This window comes from Euprymna scolopes, chromosome 44 (assembly GCF_053919585.1).
Source record: "Euprymna scolopes isolate OS-2025 chromosome 44, ASM5391958v1, whole genome shotgun sequence".
Classification (NCBI taxonomy): Eukaryota; Metazoa; Mollusca; class Cephalopoda; order Sepiida; family Sepiolidae; genus Euprymna; species Euprymna scolopes.
In genome coordinates, this window is record NC_136525.1 from 9,840,395 (window position 1) to 9,865,787 (window position 25,393).

The 25,393-nt window shown below is 36.5% G+C and overlaps 1 protein-coding gene and 1 pseudogene across 4 annotated transcripts in view; both read left to right on the top strand.

Annotated features, from left to right (window-relative positions):
* The window catches only part of LOC145268686 (uncharacterized), a 227,468-nt gene that overhangs the window by 198,368 nt on the left and 3,707 nt on the right, over nt 1–25,393 (top strand). For 3 of the 4 annotated variants that reach the window (XM_080124195.1, XM_080124192.1, XM_080124196.1), the window contains 5 exons: nt 823–3,728; nt 12,513–12,681; nt 16,099–16,232; nt 19,598–19,770; nt 24,219–24,266. In XM_080124195.1, the coding sequence (XP_079980321.1) occupies nt 848–3,728; nt 12,513–12,681; nt 16,099–16,232; nt 19,598–19,770; nt 24,219–24,266 (3,405 nt within the window). In that variant the 5' untranslated portion in view covers nt 823–847. The remainder of the gene's footprint in view (nt 1–822; nt 3,729–12,512; nt 12,682–16,098; nt 16,233–19,597; nt 19,771–24,218; nt 24,267–25,393) is intronic. The other variant, XM_080124193.1, reaches the window with a different exon arrangement.
* Nucleotides 6,625–6,741, top strand: LOC145268872 (5S ribosomal RNA; annotated as a pseudogene).

The window sequence follows — 25,393 nt, forward strand, 5'->3', positions numbered from 1 at the left end:
AATCGATTTTAATTTGAACCCAAATTAATTTTAAAATCTCTTTCCTTATGTATAAAAAACTTTAAAATCTGTATTGGTATCGGTTAAAAACTTAAAAACTCGTTTAATTATATCGAATTACATTTAAAAATTTCCAAAAATACGTTTAAAGTTTACATTATCCGATATAAAAAAGGGGGGGATTAAACAAAACTAGATTTGAACGTGAATTCGCGAGATATATATACTTCACACTTCCGGTTATAAGATAGACGAATATTAGCTGAAGAGAGCTTGATAAGGATACCTTAAACGGGCCTTATTATTGGGCTTGAAACCGACGGTACCAATGATCTGTCTCAACTAACAACTTTCTGTACACAATATATATATATATATATATATATATATATTATTCGCATGAGGAGGTTAGGGGTGTTTATTCTGAAAGCTGTCCTTAACATGGGGAAGTTTATTCTGTAAGGCATTTTTTATTTTTAACCTCCCCATGTTAAGAACGGCTTTCGGAATAAACACTCCCACAACCTCTCCATGTTAAGAACGGCTTTCAGAATAAACATCTCTCCCAAATTCCCCATGTTAAGAATGGCTTTCACAATAAACACCCTCCGCAGGTCGGACAAGCAGCTCACATTGACCGATTTTTGTGATTCTCTTTGATATTTTATGCGCTTTGCGATAAAAATCTGAAAATTTCGATTTTTGGTGCTTATGTCATTCTTCCACCGAACGCTTCATATGCAATGTTTGCGTCTTGGTCTCGTATGTTTTTTTGGTTTTCTCTTTTCTAAATGTTGATCACATCTCGTGTTTTCGTTGCAGTGGCTCACAAGGTGAGAAGGACCAAATGGAAGTAGTTGTGTCACCGCCGCCAGTATCTTCGTCGTACCCCTTGACAAGGTTCCCAGAGTCCCCACCCGGCATCCACCCTATCATGTATACTCCTCATCCGATCGTCGACTCCGCAATCCACAACAGCCAATGCCACATGCAAATCAAGACGGAACAGGAAGCAGTCAACTATAGCAACCGCAACATCAGCATCAACCGGAACTTCCGGTGTTCTCGTAAGGAGTCGTATCCGAGTCCGAGATTAGTAACAAACGGATCAAGAGTTCCACAAGATTACACGCTTCCAGCTAAGCTAGGTACGGATCAAGCATTTAACATGTCGCCGTCAGAAAAAAAGAATGGTCTCATGAATGGTTCCGGTGGTGGTGGTAATTCGGATAGTTACTTCATCGGAAAGGTTCTGGAGAGTTCGATGGAGAACCTGATGAAATTTGCGGAGGTTCTTTACAAGTGCACCCTCTGCACCACCCTGCCGTCAATACTGACGTCACGGGATAGTTTCATTAGCCACGTCAACGACCTGCATCTGACGAAGAAACAATCGCATAAGGAATGCCAACATTGCGATCTGAAGTTCAGCACCGAGGAAGACCTCCGCGCTCACTGCCGTCTATCGCACGGCATTGAGGCCCACCCCGGAGATGAAGTCGAAGCGACAGAACCGTCTCCCATCGACGAATTCACAAATAAAAGCGAAATAGAAATAAGCACGGAAAATCAATGCACAGTAAGTGATCCGACTAAGTCGATACAAAATCGGACTTCGAGATTTATAATGGATTCTGCACATGTCAAACAGCGACATGCGCCTACAGTGTCACCAAGGACTTTGATACGGGTTGCTAAGAGATGTAGTCCCGGCAAGGAAATGATAAAACCTGAAAAAATACCCATGGATGAAAATATCAGCAGGCTACAGCAGTTAGCTGATCAGATCCTAATTTCTAACACTCGTTTGACTGGTACGCCTGGTGGTGCAGCCGGGAGCCCATCGGGTTTTTTCGGAGCAACAGCTAACCCTAGCTACACGCCCGATTTCGGCAAGTACACAAAGCTAATCCGCGAGGGTGGCAATATCGTCTACTTCTGCCAGGTGTGCAACTGCAAGTGTCAGGCGCGGGCGGCGTTCATGAGCCACTGTTCCAGCTACCAGCACAGGGCTCGCATCGAGGCCGCCGACCGCAGCAACACGGACCACGTGCAGCAGTCACAGTCACAACAACAGACCACGAATAGTCAGTCGACACAACCGGCACCACCACCACCCCCAGCGCACTCGCATCCGCACTCCCAGAGGCATCAACCGAACTCTCATCAGCCGTATCCCCAGCAGTCGCGTCCGCTTCAGCTGTCGCAGCCAAATTTTAAACGTGATCACCTGTCAGGTTCTTCATCAACGTCTTTGTCCCAGAATATTATCAACTGCTCTATTACCAATTCCAACGTCAACCCTGTTGATAATACTTGTAATAATAATAATAATAGTATTTACTCTACATCAGGTACGAGTTCAAATAACAAATATTCGGGACATTCGTCTTCCTCATCCCTTACATCCACAGCCTCTTTAACCATTCCGACTTCAATGTCAACATCTGCAAATACACATTCTCCATCATCAAATCCAATCACCCCCCGAAACTCCTCCGCTCCCCCATCGCCGGTCACTGTAAGCTCGACTTCCCAGAACTCAAGAACCTGCCCGGAGGAAAACTGTTCCGATGCCGCCAGTCCCAAAGCAGCTGGGACTTCACCGTCAGACGGCTCCGCGACTAACAAATCCTTCACGGCAACAACAACACCAGTGGCTCCACTATCACCCAAAGGCCACTTGCACGAAGATTCAGACACCCTGGCAGGACCTACCGGAGAGACGGCTTCTTCCACGTCTGATTCTGCGGCACCGGATAGAAACAGCCAACGAAAACGTCACCGAGCTGACGGGTCGAGCGACGGGGACTCAAATTGCGACAAAGAAGTGACATCGCGCCAACGACGGAAGCGTCACGCGCCGGTCGCTGTCCGCCACCCGCAGGTGACGACTTCCTGGTCTGACTCGGAGTCTGAAGATGAGAGAGTCGGTATAAAAAGTCGGAAAATGTCCATCGAAGCTAGTAATGAAGATGATAACAATAATAATGATGATGGTGATGATGATAAGCATCATACTCCTACCAATATTAACAACACAGGTAGTAGTAGTAGTAGTAGTAGTAGTAGTAGTGATAGTTCTCGAAAAAGTAGTTCCAGTAGTACTAAGGACACTGATACCAATTCTTCAAACAATGACAGTAATAATACTATTCAGTCCTCTAGAGATACTCCGACTAATACAAGAAATGACGTCGAGCTAAAACAGACTGGTGACACCTCTGAGAAAGAGGAACATAATACGCAACCGGAGTGCTCTCCGGATACAGATCAGAAATCCTCACAATCCCCTAGATCATCACCCACTCCGACCCGCGTCCCAACACCGAGTAGCTCCCCTGAACAAACAAACGAGACACCCATAGACTTTTCCATGACAGACCCTAACTGCGACAGCCTCCCGACGCAGAATATGGACTCCCTAGGCGTGCTCTCCTCTGTGGTCGAAGGCTTCTTGGTGTCCAAGGATCAAGCGCCGGTCGCCACGGCAGCGACGACATTGGTGTCGATCAAAACCGAACCTGAAGATTCGGAGACGGGTGGACTTCGCGGTGTTTATCGCTGCTCCTTTTGCGAATTTGTGTGTTACGATATTCGAGATTACGAGGAGCATTTTATTAAAGAGCATGACCCGGATCTCTTGGATGTTACACTTACGGACTCTTCCGGAAAAACAGTGCACGGGGAATACTGGAAAATGTTGAAAATCAAGGATATTCTACCAGGTAAGTACATTATCACCTTTCACACATTTTTTAAAAAGAAATGAGTTCGTGTGCTTTTTTTTTTTTTTTTTTTTTTTTTACATGGTAGTCACCACTTATCAAGGCCCGGAAGCCACTCGGGGATAAGGGTTATTGATCAGGAATTTGTTTATGTTGGACTTGAAGACATCCAAGTTGTAGTCAGGTGGGAAACCGGCAACCTGGAAATTTCTACGAGTCAGCACGGTACATACAGTGCCTAGCCTTCTCCAAATAGTCACCCATCTGGTACTGGCCAGTCTCACCATTGCTATCATCATCTGGAATCGAAAACAAACCAGTTCTCCAGTCTTAGTCGTTGATTTACTCCTGCCAAGGTCAAGTGCTTTATTTTGTTTTTGTTTATTTTTTCAATTACGACTGCTTAACAGATAATTTTGTAGGCTAAAACCCAAATCGAAAGTGTTCCTGAGGTCCAAATACCCTATATATCAAGTTTCAAGTCTACAGATCAAATATTCAGAGAGGAATTCAGTAGAAAAATTTCACACCCAAAAACAATGTCACATATATAATTATTTGTAATACATACAGACTCGAGTGTTTCATCTGCAGGAAGTCACAATTATCATCGGTCAGGAGATTTGAACGCAGCTACCAAACCATCTCTGATTCGATTAGCAAGGAACAAACCACTCAGCCAACGTTAACAGCGGTGGGAATATAGTTGAAATTACCATTTATATAAATTCTAAATGTCATTCAAGATATATAAGGAAAAAGTAAATTGTAATTGTTTTGGTTTTGATTCTCTGTGGTGGCGCACGGATTATTTTTTAAAGATTTCAAATCATATATATTGGGTCCAATATAATCTTCTATAATATAAAGGGCAAAATTCTGTTTAAATGTATGTATGTTTGTATGTCTTGCAAAACCTTTCGACAGAAGCGACGGATTTTCACGAGATCGGTATCATTTTGAAGCTCGACCCTTCGAACGACAAATATCAAAAAGTTGGCTAAAAACATTACTTTCTTCATCCCCGACTGGACACTTTTCTACAGAGAGGGGTAGCAAAAAATCGTTCCTTTAGCCATGCACGCATGTGTTAAAAACGTTCTTTCTTGAATTAGTTTAAATACAGGGTGGCCACAAAATCTGGCTACATTATGTAGCGAGATTTCCACAAAGTCTGGCTACCCTGTATATATATATACACATATATATATATATATATATATATATATATATATATATATATATATATATATATATATATATGGTGTCCACAAAGTCTGGCTACATTATGTAGCCAGACTTTGTGGCCACTCTATATAAAAAATTAAAAAAAAAAACGACCAAATTTCGCTCACGCGGTCATCAACCAGTCGGTATATTAGCAGCGTCGTTATCTTAAGATTGCACGTTCGAACCGACATATCAGATATATATTTTTTTTTTTAGATTTTTAAAGTTAATATCAAAACAGGGTCATTTACGCCATTTTTTTTTCGTTTTTTTTTTTTATTTTTCCACCACGTTCGCTATTTTTTTTTGTTTTTATTTTTCCGATTTTTTTTGAGAAAGTTTTAACATCGTTCGCTTATTTTTTTTTTTTTTTTGCATCACGTTCGCTTATTTTTTTTGTTTTGTTTTTATTTAAACAGGGTTATTACGTTCGCTAATTCTTTATTTTCCATTTTGTTTTGATTACCCCCACCCCCACCCCACCCGCCCCGAATATACACCTCCAAACACCCCGTGCAATGGCCGGTACCTCCACTAGTATAATGATAATACGAAATCTGCATTAATCCAAATATCATATTTAAGCATATTTTACGACCGGCCAATGCCAGGTGACCTGCTAGCATATATGACCTTGTTGTGTGTGTGTGTGTGTGTGCGCGTGCGCGCAAATATTCTACCAAACTTCTATCTAAATATTTAGTCTAGAGAGTTGAAATTTGATTTTCTTTTTTTTTTTTTCTTTTTTTTTTTGTGTTCAATTTTCACCCCCCAAACAAGGCACAGTGCCCCTTTGAAGTAGGGGACTACTATCGAGGACGTAAGTTGCAGGGATATTATAAAGGAGAGATGAGCAGCAAGATGTCTGGTCACATTACACTTGAACTTCTGCATGTCAGTACAGTTGGGAAAGCAGAATCCCGGAAGGGAGTTCCAAAGTCTAGCAGTTCTAGGGAAGGAACTATTAGAGTAGAAGGCTTTCTTGCACCTAAGAATATCTACTGTGTAGGGGTGGGATTTAGCCACTTGTTGGGTTTGTCAGGGGTATTTACGTCGAGAGAGTAGAAGTGCTTGTAGTTCGTCAGAGCATTCACCATTAAAATACTTGTAGAACAGGCAGAGGGATGCAACATTTCGTTGATGGGACAGAGGCTGAAGCTTAGATGACAGTTCAAGACCTATTAGGTTGGTGACTCTCTTGTGAATTCTGTCCAGGAGTGAGAGATAAGTAGCAGATGCACCAGCCCAAATATGACAACAGTATTCTATACATGGGCGAATGGTGGCCTTATAGAGGTACATGATAATTTAGGCGTAAGTTGCTTTCTAGCACGGTAGAGAGAGCCCACCTTCTTCGCAGCAGCCTTGGCAATGCTCTCAATGTATCTGTTCCCACTCATGTTCCCTGTGAATGTTAGGTCATGGAGTTTATAAGAAGTACTTTCAGGTAATGTGTTTGTGGCCATATCTATTGGTGGTAGAGAAGGTTTCTCATAATTATTGAAGGAAACCAGCTTAATCTTGGCAGCATTGAATGTGACCATCCATTTTTTTTTTTTTGCCATTCCCCTACAGAGTGGCGGTCTTCCTCTAGTGTTTCTGCCCTTTCCTTAGATATGTGTTCATTTATTTCCCCCTCGTGCCTGTTTATAGAGCGTGTATATATATGTACGGCAGAATCACGTTGTCACACCGGTTCTCGTCAGATCACCGAAATTAAGCAACGTTGAGCCTGGTTAGTACCAGATGGGTGACCATTTGAGAATTTTAGGCGCTGTATGTGCTTTCCGCTTATCTCGGTATTGTTTCCAGTCGTCCTGAACCTCCACTTGCCGCTGGTGTTCAACAATGTCGCCTCACGAGAGGTGTGGTTGGAGATTGCGACAAAAAAAAAATTCATGCACAGACACCCTTACAGTGGGTATCCATAGTCTGTCAAGACTAAAGGAAACCCTTTACATATCAGGGGGCTATGGACTAATTTATCTTTAGTTAAACTTTGACAACTAAATATTTTCGTTTACTAGCTAAATAGAAAAGTCACTAGCCAAACCAACATGATTTTTAGAATATGACATCTTCATTCTGTGACGAGTATGTACATCATAAAGATTTTTCTGTTTTTTTTTTAAATAAGTGTAATTTTTTTTTTTAAATAAGTGTAATTTTTTTTTTTTTAAATAAGTGTAATTTTTTTTTTTTTAAATAAGTGTAATTTTTTTTTTTTTAAATAAGTGTAATTTTTTTTTTTTTAAATAAGTGTAATTTTTTTTTTTTAAATAAGTGTAATTTTTTTTTTTTTTAAATAAGTGTAATTTTTTTTTTTTTTTAAATAAGTGTAATTTTTTTTTTTTTTAAATAAGTGTAATTTTTTTTTTAAATAAGTGTAATTCTAAATATACAACAAATTTTATATTGATATTTGAAGGTATAAACATTCTGATTTCTTAGATTTTTTTTAAACAGCTTTCGTTAAAAAAAAAAGTATGTTCTATTAAACTTTTATTGTTTATATAATTTAACTTTGTTCGTTTTATATATATATATATATATATATAAAATTAAAACGATATTTTTCACTCAGTCGTGAGGTTTGGAAGATTGTCAGTGAAAGAAATACAATCGCCAAAAGATAAGCGTTTCATTATTTCTAGTCGCCAGTTTGAAAAATCACTCGCAAATGCGACTGTTTCACTCGCAATGTAAAGTCCTGTATATAGAATATTTGGAATTGTAGCACACTTTTGATTTGGGTTTTAATCGATAAAATACCTGATTTTTTAAATAATATTGGCATAAGTCGGTAACACACGTTTTTTTTTTTTTTGTTGTTTTGTGTTTTATTTTTGCGCATGCGCCAATTAAAAGTTATGAGTTAAACAATGTTTTATCTTTTAAGTTTTTGTATGCGTATGGATTTAGGTCATATGCTAACGGATAAGGCTGGAGAGCTATATGTTTTGGTTTCAATTCTAACTGATGGCATCCAAGTCATATTTTTTTACTTTTGAAATCATTAGTATATATTAGGTACAATATAATAATCGATAGAGAATTGACTTTATAATAAATACGAAATCTGCCTGAATTAAAATATTGTATTTAAGCATATTTTTCAACCGGGCAACGTCAGGCCACCTGCTAGTGAGCTTATAAAATATGGATATATCACATTCTAAATGAAGATGAGCAACACGTGAAGAGTTTGAATCCATTCTCTATTATGTTGATAAGAATGATCACGTGGTCCCACGATAATCGACTACAATGTTGTGTATTTCTTTCATCTTCTGCTCTGGTCCTGTCGTCGTCTCTCACAGATTCACAAGTATAAAAAAAAAAAATAAAATAAAATAATTATAGGATGGAATGATAAAATTGTCGCCCCTAAACAAACAAAACACTACAACTTTATTTTAAAACTTTTATTGAACAAAAATCAACTCAGGTAACTTGATTATGTAGTAAAGTAGTAATTCAATGTGGCCACCTTCAGCCTCAGTCACCGCCTCGATACGGGTCTGGAACTGGGAGTATGCCTAATCCACAAGCGCAGTCCAGCGGGTTCAGGTCGGTGGGGGGGGGGGGCAGTGAGAGAATGGTACAAAGTCATAGCACTCCTTCTGAAGTCAAGCCTGGGTCTCTTCGGATTTGTGGGCCAGGGCCAAGTCCTGCTGCCATACCCAGGGTCTGCCAGCAGCCACCTGATTGCCCCATATCCAGGTATATCCAGGTACACTTTGGTGTTGACTTTCAAGCCGACTTCGAAGATGTGAGGTGGCATGATGTGATTCTCACTTGAAAGCACATCAGAGACCATAACCGTGGCCGGAAACTTTTTTATCATCCTGCCCACGCCACTGTTATTCGTGGCAATCTAGCAATGCATTTTGAAGGTGCTGGCAATGGTCCTGCTGTCATGACTCGGATCTGAAGAGAGCATGAATCATACAGCGGTCATCATCTCTCGCATGCGGCTGTGAGGTGGCGTGCGTTAGTTCATAAACATAAAAAATAAAATACAAAAAAAAAACACATACAAACTCCGACACTTTCTGTAAATATTAGTGTGTTCAACTGAGTTTAATTCGCTACTGTCCTCAACGGGACAATGTCCTCAGCTATATCCTGTTCTCAATTGTCATAAACCCAAGACTGTCTGCAAACTGTTCCTAAATGTTGAAAAAACTGCCGCAAAATTCATGACCACATCTAAAATCACTCACAAACTCCAAATATATCTACCTTTAATGTTCGGTCTTTTGTTCGCCACACCCTGACTAACAATCCCATTCAGCTTCCTTTTGTGTGCCTTGGTGAAAAACTTCCTATTTGTTGTCTTTCCACCAACCCCATTTCCTATACCTTTGTTTACTAATACTTGGGTGTGTGTGTGGAGGGGGAAAGTGATAGTATTACATGCGTTCGCCCCCTTATTTTTTTAGCCTTACCCAACTGATTAGGTGGTGACGTTATTTCTTATGATTATGTGTCATGAAACCAACATGTAACCAAAAAGAAACACTTGTTATTTCATTGGGGAATTCTTTTTTATCGCTGGTTTATAATTTCTGTTTCAATGTTCACATTCGTCCGTTTTATGTACCATATATTATGATTGTTCGTTAATAAATCGTATGTTACGTCATACAACAGTTCCGACAGGAAACGATTGATGTCGACGTATCGAAACAGTTGTAGGTAAACAGTTCTTTTTGCCAGCTGTAATAAACTCAACACATACCTGGATTATATACGAACATTTATTTTCATAATTCCGGTCGGTATCTTTAGAGATTACAACGTCTTCACATCTTGGCTGCCTGAGAAAACGCCGCTCCCTGCGTCATGGAGAGAGAGCAACATCCCTTGAGTCGTCCGTTCTTTCTGATTTTCAGCTAACGACTGGTTAGAATCTCCCCAAATCTACATCTCCTCACGTGTCCAAGACCCCAACCGCTGACGTAACATAAATCTGATTATTTGTTTATGCAAACCAAAAATTATGTTTTCTTGTATTTTCTAAAATCAATTTTTTTTGTTGTTGTTGTTGTTTATTATTTCAATTTTCAATCACTTTTTCCTAATCGAATTGTTTTTTATTCTAATCATAATAATCGATCCAGCGACCCCACCGTCGCTCAAATCAATTAATAATAATAATAATAATGTTTTGACCCTTGGCCCTGCCTGCGACAGTTAACAGATACTACACTATGATCACAGCCAAAGGGTCACAGCATTACACATTGACAGCAGAAAAACCAGCAACCCTGCTATCACCTAAAGATCACCTACGCGAGAATTCAGACACCCGAGTTCGACCCACCAGAGAGACGACTTCTTCCCTGTCTGGTTTTGCACTCCCGAATAGAAACAGCGAACAAAAATGTAACCGAGTTGATGGGTCAAGCAACGGGGGACTCAGATTGCGACAAAGAAGTGACGTCACGTCAACGATGAAAGCATCACGCGTTGGTCGCTGTCCACCATCTGCAGGTGACGGCTTCTTGGTCTCATGAGTCTTAAGATGAGTCAGTATGAAAAGTCGGAAAATGTTCATCGAAGCTGGTAATGATGATGATATTGATCATACTACTACTAATAGTAACATTACAGGTAGTAGTAGTAGTAGCAGCAGTTCTCGAAAAAAGTAGTTCCAGTAGTACTAAGGACACTGATGCCAATTCTTCAAACAATGACAGTAATAATAGTATCTTCAAATAGTAATAATAATATCTTCAATTAATAATAGTATCAATAATAATATAGTATCAAATAATATTAATATCAATAATAATATAGTATCAAATAATAATAGTATCAATAATAATAGTATCAAATAATATCAATAATAGTATAGTATCAAATAGTAATATAATAATAATAATAATATCAATAATATCTAATAATATATCAATAATAATATAGTATCAAATAATAATAATAGTATCTTCAAATAATAGTATCAATGACAGTAATAATAATAGTATCTGGAGATACTACGACTAATACAAGAAATGGTGCCGAGAAAAACAGACTGATGACACCTCTGAGAAAAAGGGAACTCAACACACAACTGGAGGGCTCCCCGGGTACAGATCAGAAATCCTAACAATCCCCTCAATCTTCACCCATTCCAACCCGCGTCCCAACACGGAGTAACTCTGCTGAACAGATAAATAAAACACCAATAGATTGTTCCCGCCGCAGAATATGGACTCCCTAGGCGTGCTCTCCTCGGTGGTTGAAGGCTTCTTGGTGGAAAATGTCCATCAAAGCTGATAGGGTAGAAAATAATGACAATCCTGATCATACTACTACTACTACTACTACTACTACTACTACTACTAAAAGTAACAAGACAGGTAGTAGTAGCAGTAGTTCTCGAAAAGGTAGTTCCGGTAGGAACACTGATACTAATTCTCCAAACAATGACAGTAATAATAGTATTCAGTCAGTCGCAGGCACCGCGACAAATATAGTTTTATGTATCATATATTATGAAAGTGCACACTGGATTGAACGACGAGTGGACCAATCACAGCCTGTGTAATGAACGCCCAAATGCATGTTCATATATATAATTGAAGACTCGAAAAACACAAAAGGAATTTTTATCATTTGCATTATTTTTACGGTACAATCTTTTTTTATACAGCGTAATGAACACACAAATGAATCTTATTTATAAAACTCACTTTGTTTTCGAGTGTCTGTCTCCATTTTTTTTTTTTTTTTTTTAAGTGAATCTCTTCCGAGGCACAACGTTGCAGATTTTGTAAATCGTTCATGTTTGTAGATTTTTGGCCAGTAAAAATAGCTGCTAAGGAGGTCTATATTGAAAAAAAAAATGGAACTCAGCCAGCACAAGTTGGCTAAACGTGTTATTTATATGTTGAAGTCGATTCATGTCAACTATTCCTCACCAATCTGACGATGGCTCAAACAGTAACGACTAAGGCTGGAGCGCAATCCGTTTCAAGCTGAGAGCATCAAAGTAATTTTTTTTTTACTTATAAAATCAATACTATATGTTTTGGGTACACTATGATTTATAATAATCAATAGAGAATAGACTATATTACAAAACATGAATTAAAATATTATATTAAAGCGTGTTTTACGACCGGGCAACGCCGGACGACCAGCTAGTGTAAATGTAAATGATACAAATTCCTTTTGTGTTTTTCGAGTTTTCAAATTGAAAACTCGAAAAACACAAAAGGAATTTGTATCATTTACATTATTTTACGCTATAATCTTTTTTCGTACTCTTCTATGTACTGTGGGGGAGCAGAAGTAAAAATGCATCATAATTAGCACTTGACATCCCCGTTATAGCAGAGGAAATAGAAAATATTTATTTTATGTTCCGTCGGGGAATTCTCCTCGCATTTCTTGAAGACTCGGAAAACACAAAAGGAATTTTTTATTTGATGTTATACTTTATTTTCTCACACTATTTTATTTAGTTTAATATATTTTTTATGGCTCATGTATTTTTTGTGATTTTTTTTTTTGTGAAAATGATCATTTGAATTTTTATTTCAGAGTTGCTGGTTGGCTGTGCGAAAGGCTATGTGTCACGTGATATCCTGCTGCAGAAGATCAGCCTCCTTCTGAACATTCCAGAAGTTGTACACTGGGGGCCGGCCTGCAACAAGGCTGTCCGCGAGGAGTTCCCAAATAGCTTGGCCCAGAGGAAAGGAAAATTCAAGAAATATCCTTTTCACGTTTCAGAATAACAATGTTGATTTTTTTTTTTTTTTTTTTTTTTTTTTTTTTTTTTTTTTTTTTTTTAGATAAGGATTGATTATTCGTATTATTTTGGATTCTTCAGACTAATATTCTCATTTGGAGTGTCATTTTCACGTTTGTCACAGAGTTCGCACAAACTTGAAAAGTCCTTGAATTCAGACTTGAAAAGGTCTTTAATCATTATCTTGAAAAATCCTTGAAAACAAAGAAAATGTTTTAAAAAACTTTGAAAATTGTGTTCTTTATGTCCAGTAAAAATTTGTATTGAAATATTAAAAATAAAATTGAAATAAATCTTCCTTTATTTTTGCTTTTATTTATGACTAGCGGAGGTGCTCGGCGTTGTCCGGGTGTTTGAAAAAAAAAAGGTTTGGGGATGGAGGTAGGCTCGAACCCGAATCCTTAAAGTGAAAAAAAAAAAACGCGTGATGACTTACCTCGACACTACAAACGGAGGGGAATGAGAATGGATGAAATTTAATGATTAAAAGGTTGCACTCTTCTGGAGGTTGAAGGTTCCATCTTCCGTGTGGGCGACGCTCAAAAAATACAATTGTAAATTACTTGAAACATCTACCCAGTCATGGCTGACGGAATGATACCATATTACAACTGTGGATTAAATAAAAGGGTCCATTCCAAATTCTGTGCAGATTCCCGAGTTTTACAGATAGAATCCCGTGTTAGACACGATACAACTAAAAAAGGTAGCAGCCTCGTGAAAATAATGCTTGGGATTAAAAACAGTAATATTATAAATAATCAATCCTCAACACAAATATTTAAAAACAAATTTTTACTGAGTTTATACGAGGATGCTCAATATTAAATACAGTTTATTGGGTATAAAGATTTATACTTCTATAAAAATTTTGCTACACATTTGCAGAACATGTTTCGATCACATCTATAGGAAGACAGGCCTTCATGTCCAACGTCTTTCCATTTGATATTAGGTTGACAAGAAAGTTCTTACGGATGTTTTTGCCTTTATCGTATGTATCGCTTTTCGCTCTATCTAATTGTTCAAGTTACAATTGTTTTGAAACAATTATGTCTTCTTTTCAGAATGTTGAATACAAGATGGGGGGGGGGGGGCAAATTCGCACAATTTTATTATTTCAATTCAATCTAGGTCGAAAAGCTGCTGAAACAAGCGATATAAACAAAGCGTTTGGCCCAGGAACTATTACTGAATGCACAACACAATAGTGGTTTAAGAAATTTTATGGCGATGACAAGAGTCTTGAAGATGATGAGCATTGTGGTCGGCCATCGGATGTTGACAACGATCATTTAAGAGCCTGAGTCTAAGACATTCCACGCACAACTGTTTGAGAACTTGCTTCTGAATTAGACGTAATGTATACGACGATTTCCAACCACTTGAGAAAGACAAAAACACTTGATAAATGGGTGCTTCGTGAATTGAACGACAACTAAAAAAAACAAAACCTTTTATGAAGTGTCATGTTTCTTTCTTTTACGCATCAAGAATGACCCGTTTCTCTACCGGGTTGTGACTTGCGATGAAAAGAGGATTCTTTACGACAACCGGCAACGCTCAGCTTAGTGGTTAGACGCTGACGAAGCTCCATGACCCTTCCTGAAGCCAAAGTTGTGCCAAAGGAAGGTCATGCTGACTGTTTGGTTGTTTGCGACCGGTCCCACCCATTGCATTAGCAGGCGAAACCATTACGGCGAAGAAGTACTGTCACCAAATGGATGTAATGCATCAGAAACTTTGACAACAACACCCAGCATTATTCAATAGAAAAGGCTTAATTCTCTTCCGCGACAATGCCCGACTGTAAAACCCACCCTGCAGAAGTTGAACGAATCGGGCTACAAAACTCTGCCTCATCCCCCATACTCTCCGTACCTATCACCTACTGACTACCACTTTTTCAAGCATCTCAACAACTTTCCGCGTGAGAAATGCTTAAAAAATCTAAGCGATATCAAAAACGCCTTCAGTGACTTCATCGCCACCAGAACGCGAGATTTTTACGGTACTGGCATAAATACACTTGTTTTACGTTGGTAAAAGTGTGTTGATTCTGATGGTGTTTATTTCGAGCAATAAAATTTTGTTTGAGCCGAGATATGTTCATCTGAATTTTAATGTTAAAATCGCAAGAACTTTCTTGTCAACCTGATACACTGAGAAAAATCTATTCCGTCAAAAATAATCATGATTAATTCATCATAAAATTTTGCTAACAGATACAACCGGAAGAAGATCGTTGTGAAAATAACACTCAAGATGAGAACAGTAGTCCGAAGAATCCCAAATAATACGAACAGTATTGCGCTTTTGGCTGAAATCCGCCATTTTCTGTTTTTCTCTTCGCCTTTCGTGTCATGTCTAATTTAAAAAAAAAAAAAAATTTTATAGTGTAAACCACTAATTGCAGCGGACATAAAAACAGATCTAATAGACAATATAGACAAGAGAATTTTACGCCACCGCTTATTTTTAAATAATCTCTCTCTCTCTCTCTCTCTCTCTCTCTCTCTCATATATATGTGTATATATATATATATATATATATATATATATATATATAACTACTTAATTTACTCACATAAAATTAATATACGAAAGTATAGACTTATGCGTAAACTTTAAGTATTTACTTCAAAAGTGCTCAATACGTAGGTAGAGCTTGTTAGTAAGTTATAAAATATATATGGCGATTAAGCTACACTGAATATTCCGCGTTTCATCCACTCTAGGACTCTTCAGGCTTATGCGCATAAGCCGGAAGAGTCCTAGAGTGGATGAAACGCGGAATATTCAGTGTAGCTTAATAGCCATATATATTTTATAAAGTACTATATATATATATATATATATATATATATATATATATATATATATATATATATATATATAGCAACCGTCAGATAAGACGGGGTACAAAATTGGAGCAAATTTTAATAAATTTATCATATATCGGTTTTATAAGACGACTGCTAATTCACGAAACCATATTTGTTTAGCCTTGGCTAGAGATTGCAACGCCCGGTATCTTATGACATATTGGTTTTTAAAGATGAGTTTTAAGGGTCGTCTTATACGCCGAAATATACGGCGTGTGTGTGTGTATAACGCCGGGAAACGAGTTATGCTAGTTAGTGTGTGTATATATATATGTACTAGCATGACTCATTTTTCATTTCATCTTATATATACTAGCGTGACTCGTTTTTTATTTCATCTTATATATACTAGCGTGACTCATTTTTTATTTCATCTTATATATATACTAGTGTGACTCGTTTCCTGGCGTTGCCCGTTGAGTTGGTTTTTGCTCCCATCTATCATTTTAATTCTTTCAAATTTGAGACTTAAATTCCTTAACTCCCCGCCCACGACCTACTATTTTGGGGTGGCTCTTATCGAACAGCTACAAGAACAAGATGAACTTAGTGATTCGGAAAACGTTACGTATCAGCCACTGCGTGATCTTGCGCAAGATCTGGAAAAGATTCTTCAGTTTCTACCAGGTAAGTCAACTTTTCTCTTTCTCCATATCCTGCATGCATTTTCTTTAATTGCAGATTTGACAACTATCAGTTATTTTGAGTTCAGCTTGGTTTGGCAATTCATCACCGGAACTGCGTTTGAAAATTGTGTAAATGATACGATCAATTTACCGAGAGAAACATTTGAGTTATATATTTTTCATTTTCATGAAATTTAAAAAAAAAAAAAAAAATTAGACATAAGGCCACTCGAAAATTGGGAAGGCGGCTCATTGGTCATCCTCGTCACTGTCCTTTGGGTAGTCTATGCTAGTACTAGCTAGAGTTCACATTCGCTATAATACCAGAAACGAACTTGTGGTCGTCCTATCTAAGATTCCCCGAATCATTTTTTTTTTTTAATAAATAAATAATATATATATATATATATATATATATATATATATAGATATATATATATAATTACAATAGAAAAATGCGAGCATGAAAAATAATATGGTTAAGCTTAAACATGGAAAAGTAAAGGACTAGTTGCTAAAACTGGGAAAGAAAAGAAAATAATCTTGTAAAAAATATAATAAATTTATAACTTAAAATATTGCAGCATTAAAAATTGATTATATAATGTTATAAATTGAATTTTTTTAAAAAAAGTTCTTAATGCATCAATATTTTAAGTTAAAAAGTTATTATATTTTTGACTAAAATATTATGTCCTTTTTTTCAGTTTTTACAACTAGTCCTTTACTTTTCCATGTTTAAGCTTAACCATATTACTTTTCCATGTTTAAGCTTAACCATATTACTTTTCATGCTCGCATTTTTCTATTGTAATCCGTGATTTTTCCAGGCTTCCAATAAATTCACTTGTTCTTTGTTTAATTTCAGTCTTATTTTTTTTGCCCCCATAAACATAACATACACATATGTAATAACAATTTTTTGCCCCGTAAACGCACATGTAACAATGTACGGCACTCGTCTGCTTTTCAATACCCCCCCCCCACACTCAATTTCATGCTTTCATTAGTGAATTAGTAGGAGGTGCTTGCTGTGGAAACCAGTTATAAAAAGCATTGCTCACCTCCTTACATATTTTTACGATTTCGAACACCAGAAAATTCATCATAACTTTTGTTTTATTGAACGAAAATTGAAAAAACAATTTTCACAATATAGCTGAGAAGGTGATCTATAAACTGTAATAATGGTTTGAAATTAGGTCGAAAAATGAGTGAGCGGTGAAGCTTTGAAGCAGTTCTAAATGACTAAAACTGCCACTTAACCATATATTATATTTATTTGCCTTCCCACCAAAGCAAAATGTGACACGAGGTCGTTTTTAATGTGGGGTTAAACCAACTCCCTGAAAAAAAGGCAAAAGGCGCCCTCTGGTTCGGTCCAAAAATAGTAATTGTCCCAGTATAGTGGTTTCCCCTCCATTGACCGGGACAAATTACCTTAAGTGCAGCATTTGCAGAACAGGGTATTTATTTGCTCCCCCAACGAGCAAATTAGGCGCAAGGCCGATTTTTTATGTGAGAAGTGAAGGGGAAATGAGGACCAACTCCCCGGGGAGTAGGGGAGCTGGATAATGAGTTATAATATATATTATTCAAACACAGTAGTGTTTGAATAATATATATTTATAACTCATCCTAGTTTTTCTTTTTTTTACTTGTATAGAATAGTGTTTATCGTTTTTTATTTTATTGCATTTCTTAGTTTATTCCTTCGTAAACTTTTATATAGTCATGTTTTTTAGTGTGTGTTTCATCTTACAGATATCATCGGGTCATCAGGAGAGAATACGCACCGTGTATATGCGTGCTATTATTTATTTAAATAAAACCATATATATATATATATATATATATATAATATTCTTGGTAAAAATAAAATTATATAATAAGTCATTGAAATGCTATTTTATTGGCGTGGGGGGGGGGAGAACAAGTAAAAAAAAATATTAGTAATTTCACAAAATGGGCGTGCCAATTCATGCGATTTGACCTCATTAGATTATTTTCTTTGGGGATATGTAAAGTTCCAATGTCTACGCTGATAAACCAGACACAATAGACCACTTGGAAGACAACATTTGACTCGTTATTGCTGAAATACAGCCTAATTTAATTTAATGCACAGTTTGTTAAAATCGAACTTCTAGATTACGCCATGTATGCGTGGACTGACGAGTGTGATGATCCCCTGGTGCAATCAGGTGGCGGCTGGCAGACCATGAGTGTGGCAGCCGCTGGCAGACCACAAGTTCAAAGAGACCCAGGCTTGGTTTGAGAAGGGGTGCTACGACTTTGTACCCTTCCCTAACTCTCTGGACTACTTCGTTTGGTCATACGTCGAGAACATCACTAACATGAGATACAACACCTAAGCCAGTGTGGTCGGCGCCACCCACCGAGTATTTGCCGAGCTTCTGCGGGCGCTTGTGGAAAATACATGCTCCCCAGTTCTGGTGATTGAGGTTGAAGACGGCTACATTGAATAGATGGACAATTTTACCGTTCCATGTTGTGTGTGTGTGTGTATATATATATATATATATATATATAGTTATTTAGTAGAGATGGTAATTAATAAAAACTGAAGAAAGTGCTCAATACTGTTGTAGAGCAAATATGCGTTTTAGTTTTTATTACCGTATCTTTCTGTTACAGAAGTTAACAGAAAGATACGGTAATAAAAAGTAAAACGTATATATAATATATATATAGTGCTCTATTATATTGAGGTTGAGCATTTTGTTAATTCACTGCATGTATAGCAGCAGCCATATAGCGCAACGGTTAGAAGCTCCGACTGTCGTTTGGGTGATCGGGTTTCGATCATGGCTTAAGGAAGTTGCTTGTCTAGTCGCACTGATGAGCTGTGAAACAGCGAAACAGTACTGTATGTGGATGACTATATATATATATATATATATATATATATATATCCCTTTTTTACCCTCTTAAACAATCTCCTCTCTTCTTTTTAATTCATTTTAATTTCTTTCCTTCCATTCTTAATCTTTAATTTCAATTCAAACTATAAATATAATCTATATTTCTCCCGCTATCCCTTTTCTTTTTCTCTAACTGCTCCCTCTCCCCTCTCAATCCATCACTTCAACTCTTGTTTTTTTTATACACATACATAATTTAAAAGAATCTTTTTCCTTCTAATTTATTTTGGCTTAGATTGTCTGACGAGATCGGTAGGATAATTTTATTGTTCTGTCGATTGAAACAACGTGTAATCATTTAAGTAAAAATCTCCGAGGTTGAAATAATAAAATGTTTAGCTCTACTAACGTATTGAACACTTTTTCCTCTGTTTTTTTACCTTCTCATATTCCTTATTTTGAATATTTTTGTGCTTTTCAGAATTGGTTTTCTGGACGGGTGATCTTGATGTCGGAATATCACGAGACGAAGTCCTTCAGCTGCTCGGAGAAAAAATCGAAGAGACCGGCGTGCAATATTGGGGCGTCCAGTGCAATCGCGCAATGCGATTCCTCTTCCCTAGCATCCACATGAAACGGAAAGGGAAATTCAAAACATATCCTTTATTACTTATCGGTGTGCCAAAGTATCGCGTTGTAAGTCAGTTGGTTGATACGGGGTGCCTTCACTAAGTTTCCAGGCCTTTTTTGTACATGGCATTTTAAAGTGTCATTGACTCTTGAAAATTCAGTATGTTATTATTGCTATGCAACTTATGAGATGACTGACCAATTTTTATGATTCCAGATTCAAATGAACAGCTACAGCAGGAATTGAAATACACCCTACTAAAGCCTGATTATCATAACTGGTGACTTTCCAAAATGTAATCTGGATTTGAGGACACTTTAGAACAGGGGTTCTCAACTGGGGTCCACATCGACCCTAGGGGTCCATGGAATATTTCTGGGGGTCCACAAGCAAAACATAGAAGAAGGATATGCAATAAAATTTTGTTTTAAACTTGGAAAAAACATGTCACAAAAACGTATTCTTGCATGAATCGGACATCAGTTTTTGCGTAGCATAAGAGATTCAAGGGAAGCAGGGAGTCTGTTACAGATTATGAGAGGTGTGGGAGGATTAGGGAAGTCAGAACACCAGAATCGATTGGCCAAATAAAGAATTTCATGCATAAGAACCGTCGTGTGTCTATAAAAACAATAAGTGCAGTTTGATGTCAGTGTGGGAACTGTACACACAATTATTGGCGTAGATCAGAAAGAAAGATGTTATCATGACAGCAAGACGGACATCAAGACAGTTCCTCACCCTCCCTATATTCCAGACCTTGTTCCCTGTGACTTTTGGTTATTCCCTAAGCTCAAGGAAAACCTTAGATTCTGTCGTTATGAGACACTTGAAAAGATGAAAGAGGCTGTGATGAGGGTCATTGACACGCTCACACAAGAGGACTTCCATGGGGCCTTCCAGAAATTGTTGGAATGGTATAACAAGTGCATTGCAACCGGAGGAGATTACTTCAAAGGGGACTAGCGTTTCATGTGTGCACTATCAATAAAAGTGGACATGTTGAGAGATTTTCTGAAATTTTGTGAGAGATTTTCTGTAAAATTTGTTGAGAAATTTCCAGAAGAAAATTGCCGAGAGATTTTCTGAAAAATTTGTTGTTTGTTAAGAGATTTGCTGAAGGAATTGCTTGGAAATTGGTTCAGAGCTTTATTGGAAAATTTGCTGAAAGCGTTTTGAAAAATATGCTGAAATTTTTCTTGAAAGATCTGCTGGGAGATTTTTCCTATGAAATCTGGACAGTCTTAAAGATAGACTTCAGATGAAGATTAAATCTGGAGAGTATAAGGAGACTCTGATGGTATGGTCATGTTGAAAGAATCGATAAGAGCTGTTGCGACCAAAGGAAGAATCTTATCAGGCGTATGTATGCAGTGTGATAAGGTATAAAGATAAAACCTAGCCAAGTAGGGTTGAGGACATGTGTTGCATGAATTGAAATGATAAAACAATATGATGGCTATATAATGCAAGTCCCTAAAACAGGCTTAGATCTGGTGACATTGTAAGAACATGTGTGAAGAACAGGAGACTCCGATTGTATAGCCACATTGAAAGAATGGATTAGAGTGTGTGGGTGTGTAAACATGGATGAGGCAACATGAGAAAGTGATAAAAAATAGACTTGAGAGAATGAGGGATTAATAAAGACCTGGCCAGAGATAAGTTAGTTTACAAGACAATTTTAAAAACCGTCCAACACATGCCAGTATGCAAAATGGAGGTTAAACTAAAAATGATAATGATGCTTTACTAAATGGCATAATCACGTCGACACACCGATTCTTGTGAGATCAACAAACTTAAACAATGTGGAGCCTGGCAAGTTTAAGATGGATGGCCATTTGGGGATACCAAGCGCTGTATGTAGGAAGACGTAGACATTTCCTTGCAAGAACTGGAAAAAAAACAAAAAAACTAACGTGGTCATCTCCCTAGACTGGGATATACATATGACTGGGGATGGCTTATGAATTTGCTATTCCCTAGAAATTTCCCCTGAAGGAGGAAGTTGTTTCAACTTGCCTGCAGGTGAATATCGCTTAGAAACAAGAAACTCGACATTTTTAGTCTGCATGTTTAAAGTAATATACGTTATTTTTTTTTTTTTTTTTTTTTTTTTTTTTTTTTGTAACTTTGTAATTACTAACCGGTGCTTCTATATTTAAATAATAAAAAAATATTGGATTTCAAATGAAACAAATGGCCCTTACGTAATTGTTATGTCGCAAATAGTAACGTATCCAAAATTTACGGAAAACGATGAGGTCGAAAATTAATCATGAAACAAGACATTTGTAAAATTTAGTAATTTGGTCTCAAAATTTTCCCTTTCGAGCTGGAGAATTAACAGGGGAGGTAATTCAGTTTTCAATTTCTCGGAAATCTAATGCCAAAATTTAATCAGTTATTTTTTATAAGAAAATAAAAGATTCAAACAGTTAATAAAAAGTTGTTTTTCTTAATCACAAATTTTATGTATATAGGTTATGTTTATTCTTTTTTTCTGAATAAATTCTGTTTGTTTTACATGGTGTTTCAACTGAGTTACTTCCCCTTTGCTTATGTCATGTGACCCAATATGTCCGCCTCAAATCGAAGTATTTTTACTCTCATCAGAACTGTTTTTCACGAATGATTAATCTTTTACCTTGTCGCTTATTTAAAAAACACCCACCAGTTCATCCAGCAGTTTATATATATATATATATATATGATTGTTGAGCTAGATTAAATCCGATGATATGAAATAAAATGGAGGTGGAAGGACCTGGATACTCAACGTTTCGCCCAATTTATGCGGCCTTCTTCAAGAGGGATGGTCATTGACGAGAGAGTCGAAGGATTTGGGCTATATATAATGATGGGGGAGAGCAGCGTGTTTTCCTTATGTAAATTAGATGTCATATATACATATATATACATTTTATGAGAGAAAAAAAATAGAGTAAACTAGTGTTGTGGATTACGTCTAAAAGTTAAAATATCGTAGAGATTAAAAAAATTGTGTTTGGAAATATAGCGGTGATAGAGAACGACCACCATTTTGATTTTAACAAAGCAACTTTCCTTAAACACATACATAACAGATCCACACGACGTTTAATTGAGTCGGCTATAATCTCTCATTCCAGCAATATAATTAAGCAAAGAAAAGGTTTTTTCCACGTTGCTCCCTTTCTGCCGAAAATAATTATTAAAGAGAACAACTTAGACACCGGTTAAACGCGATATTAAAAAAAAAAATCGTAATTTCACTTAATTTTATTTTTATTTTACTTATTTACTGTATTTTATCATTATCTATTTTTAGACTCCATTTTATCACCTCCTATTCTTATTTTTAGACACCATCTTTTAAGTTACTACGCTATTTTATCCCAATTCAATTATCTCTAATTTAAAAAAAGAAAAAGAAAAACTTCCTTCGTAATCTCGTGTCATTTTATTTACTTAATCTATCACCGCTATATTTCCAGACGCAATTTTTTAATCTCTACGATATTTTAACTTTTAGACGTAATCCACCACACTAGTTTACTATAATTTATTTTCTCTCATAAAATGTATATATATGTATATATGACATCTAATTTACATAAGGAAAACGCGTTGCTCTCCCCCATCATTATATATAGCCCCAGTCCTCCGACTCTCTCGTCAATGACCATCCCTCTTGAAGAAGCCCGCATAAATCGGGCGAAACGTTGAGTATCCAGGTCCTTCCACCTCCATTTCATTTCATATATATATATATATATATATATATATATATATATACATATATAGTCTAAAGAAGCTTTGAATAAAAAATAATGCAAAAATAAAGATAAAGAATGCAGTTTAAATTCCCGGAAGAAAAAAAAAATAACTTTAACCCTTTAATCCATCGCAGACTTAGCATCTACATAATCCGCCTTCTAAAAAGTTTATAATGACAAAAGAGAATTCATTTATATAAGGATGAAAAAAATAAGGCATTAACTAAAGTTGTTAAATAGAAATAGACTAACTCTTCAATTTTAAAACAGAATTTAACTTACATAAGAATGAAAAGAGAAAACCTTAATTACAATTTATATATATATATATATGTGTGTGTGTGTGTGTGTTATGTTTATTTTTGTCTTCTGAATGAAGTCCGTCTGCTCTCAACTGAGTTACTTCCCCTTTTTGCTTACGTCACATGACCCAATATGCCCGACCTAGCATATAATCTTATCGATCCTATTATTATGATTATCTGAATTGTTTTTCACGAATGATTATTTTTCTACCTTATCGCTTTCGGTAATTTTTGGATATGTTACTATTTGCGACATGACAATTACGTAGGTACCATTTGTTTTACTTGAAATTCAATTTTTATTTTTTTACGTTATTTAAATATAGAAGCACCCAAAATACCAAACCATACCAAACTTGGACAAATTAAACTGTAAACTGGATTTTATTTGCCTTAATTCTTAATACTACTGTTTATTTTGGAGTGGATTTCATGAAAAACATCACCAGACCCGTAAGTTTTTCCTTTTATATTTAATCATATTAACAAAAGCCTTCATATGTGGTATTTCCAACAATGCATTTTTTGTGCCCCCCACCCAGACAAAAGGAGGATGGACCTGTAAATTCATTCTTGTCCGTTCGTCTGTTCGTCTATCTGCACTTTTCTCAATAACGACGCCTTGAAATTTTTAAAAATTTTGCACAAACATTAAGCATGATATGAGTACAAAAGGAACGGAATAGAAAATTCTAGTTGCCCCCCCCCCCCCCGTGGGGTGCCTTTCAGGTTAAAATGGCTAAAATTGACACTTTTGTGCTTATAAAAAAAATTGATGCCTTGGATTTTTATAAAACTTTCTGAAAAATTTTAACTAACTGATTTCTATATAATTTTGTTAGTCTATACTTTGCGATACCTCTTGAGTGTGCCCCAGGGGCTCTTTTAGGGCTTATAAAAGCACTCCATTTTTGGGACTATTTTACGATATTTGTCCAAAATTTTCTGTGTATGTCAATTTTGCAGTTTTGCATGTTGCTGAACTCAAATTTAAATATGTTAAGGCCTTGGGGACTTTTAGGGCTAAATGGGGTGGGGGGCAAATAATGGACTTAGTCATTTCTTTTTTTTTTTTTTTTGCATGGTCCAGAACCCAAATTTACATATGCTAAAACTGCTAAATAGACATGCACAAAAAATTTTGGACAAATATGATAAAATAGTCCCAAAAATGGAGGGTTTTTATTAGCTCTAAAAGAGCCCCTGGGGCACACCCAAGAGTTATCGCGTATTATAGACAAACAAAATTATACAGAAATCAGTTAGTTACAACTTTTCAGAAAGTTTTACAAAACTCCAAGGCATCAATTTTTTTTTTTTTTTTTTTTTTTTTAAGCAGCACAAAAGTGTCAATTTTAGCCATTTTAACATTTTCTACAAGTTAACATCATGGCGATGAAGAAAAAAAACATAAAATTCTGACGAAGGAGTATTACTCCGAAATATATTAATTTTCAACGAGTAAATACTTGTTTATTTTTTTATTGCGTTGTAATTCAGCTTTCAAACGTATTAAAATTCAATCAACACTTCTAACACGGAAAACACTACCTTGAATATATATATATATATATATATAT